At 45.2% G+C, this 3,547-nt stretch overlaps 1 protein-coding gene across 1 annotated transcript; it reads right to left on the bottom strand.

Annotated features, from left to right (window-relative positions):
* Positions 1 to 476: 476 nt before the first annotated feature.
* On the bottom strand, positions 477 to 801 carry LOC112838297 (NADH dehydrogenase [ubiquinone] 1 alpha subcomplex subunit 3). The gene has a single exon (XM_025891107.2). The coding sequence runs from the start codon at positions 788 to 790 to the stop codon at positions 536 to 538; it is 255 nt and encodes an 84-aa protein (XP_025746892.1). The 5' UTR covers positions 791 to 801; the 3' UTR covers positions 477 to 535.
* Positions 802 to 3,547: the final 2,746 nt, after the last annotated feature.

Genomic DNA, 3,547 nt, shown 5'->3' with positions numbered 1-3,547 from the left:
GGTATGTGCTATGGTGAGCGCTGTGAATTGTGTAAGACTGATGAATCGCAGACCTGTATCCCTGAAAAAATAATACATTATATGTTAATAAAAATAAACAAATAAAATAAAAAAATAAAGAGGTAAAATATTCAGTTCATAACAAGAACATTGAATTGATTTCCTGGTTTGAAAAATCCTTTAAAATTCACAAGATAAACCCACATAATGAAAACATTGGGGTTCTATTTTATAGAAAATAAATGTGGCATAGGTCCTAGTAATAAGATTATAAGAAGTGCCAGATTCTAGGGTATGAATAAGAGAACAATGTCTTCTCCCCTTCCTCCACCCCTGGGTAAAGGTAACAACTTTCATCAGCATCTTTAACAGAAAGAGAAAAGTTCTTTAAAACAAGGTCTAAGCACAAGTCAGCAAACTATGGCCTGTAGGCCAAATATGGCCTTCCTTCTGTTTTTTTTTTTTTTTTTCCTGGGGTCACTCTTCGCATTTTATTGGCTCAGGGGAGGGGCCTCCTCCATGTCACCGGGGGTGCTCACAAGTTCTTCAGCCACTCCAAGCTTGGGCCCTGGGGGTCCTGGGGGTGGCTGGGCACGTCGGGCATGTTCCCATCATCTCGGAGGGGCACTGGATAGTTGTAGGGCGTGGCCTGGTTGATCATGGTGGCGTATTTGGTGAAGGGGCTGAGGGTGGGCAGAATTAGAGCGAGGCCCTCGATGGTGAAGGACGCAACCAGCACCGGCTCCTTGGCCCAGGCATCCTTGAGGAAGGTGGCGAGTCTCCGGGCCATCTTGGTCGCAGCGGAGGCGGTGGCTGCCCTTCCTTCTGTTTTTGTAAATAAATTTTTATTGGAACACAGCCCTGCCCATTTGTTTACCGATCATCTATGGCTGCTTTTGAACAATATCAACAGAGTTAAGTGGTTGCATTAGAGACTCTGCAACATGCTTAAAGCATGCTTAAAGCCTAAAACATTTACTACCTGGCCCTTTACAAAAAAAACTTTGCCAACATCTGGGCTAGTACAATGTAGCACTCAGCAAACAACCATAATCGAGAAGTTCTCAGGAGGTAACACAGCACAGCAATCACAGATTATCTGAGGCCTGGGGACCAGTATGAAAGGTCAGATCAAGTTCATCAGGATTGGACTGCCTCTCTCAAGCAGGCTGAGCAAACTCTTCAAAGGACAGCTCTTGAGGGAGAAGTATCCCAGACCCGCAAAACACTGGGCTCTCCCTTTCCCCGACAACAGAAGGTCAATATTCTATCTTCCCCCAAGGCAAGGTGATTCTTGGCCAGCTGCAGAACCCTTTGGCCTATGGGATTTAATATTTAATAAAACAAGTCACCTAACTGGAAAGAGTAACCTGGCCCTTTTGTCTTGGTTTTTCCCCTGAAGGTCTCCGTGCATGTGCTTTAGAGCAGTAGTTCTGAATACTGGGGCTGGCCTCTGAGGAGCTTTCCCCCAGCCCTTCGTGAAACAAGAAAAAGAAAGTGGGTCTTTTGTAACAGAATTATATTCCATTCACGATGCTGCCCTTTATTCTGGACTATGCCCTCCTGCTCTGGGGTTTGAAAATGCCCCTGCCACTTGGGACATCTGGGTGGCTCAATCGGTTAAGCATCTGCCTTCGGCTCAGGTCATGATCTCAGGATCCTGGGATCAAGCCCCGCATCGGGCTCCCTGCTCAGCGGGAAGTCTGCTTCTCCCTCTGCCTCCAGTTCCCCCCTGCTTGTGCGCTCTCTCTCTGACAAATAAAATCTTGAAAGAAAGAAAGAAAGAAAGAAAGAAAGAAAGAAAGAAAGAAAGAAAGAAAGAAAGAACGAAAGAAAGAAAAAGAAAGAGAAAATGCCCCCATCTTGTATGAATTGATGGCGCAAATGGTTGGTAGTTGGCTTATTTATTTATTTTCTCGGGCCCTCGTTGGACCACATAAAAAGCTGGCCACCCAATTTACTATTATTCCCCTAAAAATTCGCAAGCCCTAAATATTAAATGTCCAGGGCACATGACTCTGGGCAGGGCCTCTGACACAGCTGCTTCCTTGCATGAGGGGCCAGCTATGGAGGAGTGGTGCTAGCAGGTGAGTTACCTCTAGCAGATGCTCCCCCTACCTCTGTCCCTCTGTTCTAGAATGGCAAGTGGTCTGCTTCTGTGTGATCCCACTCTGCTTGTATGTTCCAGAAACTCAGCTGGAGTTAGCTGAAGGAAAAGAAGGAAAATAATGGCTCACATAGCCCAGCTTTGTCTCCTGTCCCTACAGGAGTGGAGCTGGCCCCTGGGGCCTGCATGAACCGGGGTCTCCAACTCCCTAGAACCACTTTCTGGTTTCCTGTCTCCTCTTTCACTGCCCTCCATCACCATTTGCTCAAAAGGAGGGGGCATAGCTTTTAGCAGCTCCAGGCTTCCCTCTCTGCAGCTTTGGAAGCAGAGAAAAAATGGGGGGTGTTGGTCAGCTTTGGTTGAAAAGTCCCAGAGAAAGACTATGATGGGCCGGGCTTAGATCGCATGGCTGTCCCAACCAAAGGACGCTCAGGTCCCTTGATTGCTAACCTCCCCTCACTAGACCACAATGCTCCCATTAGGTAAGGATTTTCACAATCTTTCTTGACAAATCACAGAGCCTAGCCAAGTGCCTGACACGTAGCGGGCTCTCACGGAATATTTGTTGACCTGATGAATCACTGAGCCCCCGTGGCAGTGGAGGAGGCCCAACCATAGCCCTCCACCTCTGCAGCCACATTAATCATTAATTCACTTCCCAGGAGTGGAGTTCTATTGTTAACAAATATCCACTGTGCTTTCCTACTGCGGAGTGAGGTGGACTTGAATGTGAAGTTCTAATACTGTGTAAGGTTGTAGCTGGTACGAAGAGATAAAATATGGCTGTCCACATGAATCATGGTACAGGGAGGATGCGTGCAATTGAACCAGAGTTGACAACCACACTTGACATAATACACCAGGCTTTAAAACCATGCTCCAATCTTCCAGGCACTTCTTTGAGCCTGCCAGGATACTTTTGCACTTTTCTCGACCTTGCGTTTCAAGAAAAATGCAGGTTTCAATTGATGAGCAATATTTGAGGGCAGGCTGTACGACTCTGGATATGTATTAGCTTTCATACCTTCTGTTATAGACATTACAATTTTGTTCAATTTTTTGAAATCTCCATATGCGAACCTTCTATTAAACCAAACCTTTGATCTCCGCCTACTCTGAATGCCTCCATATGACTTGTTACCATGGAGATGATCACATACACCTCATTTAATTGTGTAAACAGCATACAGTTCTGTCCATCTTAATCTCACCAACAGACAGTTCCATTTTTCCCTTTACTTCTGTAAGTTTGGATTTTAGCTTTGGCGAATTTAGAACACCATGTTGAAGGACTCAGGTGTTTCAAGTCAACAATGAAATTCAATTTCTCTTGATGAATTAATTAGACTCCTAATATTCAATAAATTCAGATGCAGGAGAGACCATCCTTAACAAACTAGAACTCGAATTCGCAAGATCAGAGTTTCAATTTCACTTTAA

Source organism: Callorhinus ursinus, unplaced genomic scaffold, assembly GCF_003265705.2.
Source record: "Callorhinus ursinus isolate GAN/ISIS: 27379988/994484 unplaced genomic scaffold, GSC_fseal_2.0 scaffold26, whole genome shotgun sequence".
Taxonomy (NCBI): domain Eukaryota; kingdom Metazoa; phylum Chordata; class Mammalia; order Carnivora; family Otariidae; genus Callorhinus; species Callorhinus ursinus.
Note: the sequence above shows the minus strand (reverse complement) of the source record. Positions and strands in the feature narration are given on the sequence as shown.

Coding starts and splice junctions, on each gene's coding strand:
- LOC112838297 (XM_025891107.2), bottom strand. CDS start 790: ATGGCCCGGAGACTCGCCACCTTCCTCAAGGATGCCTGGGCCAAGGAG.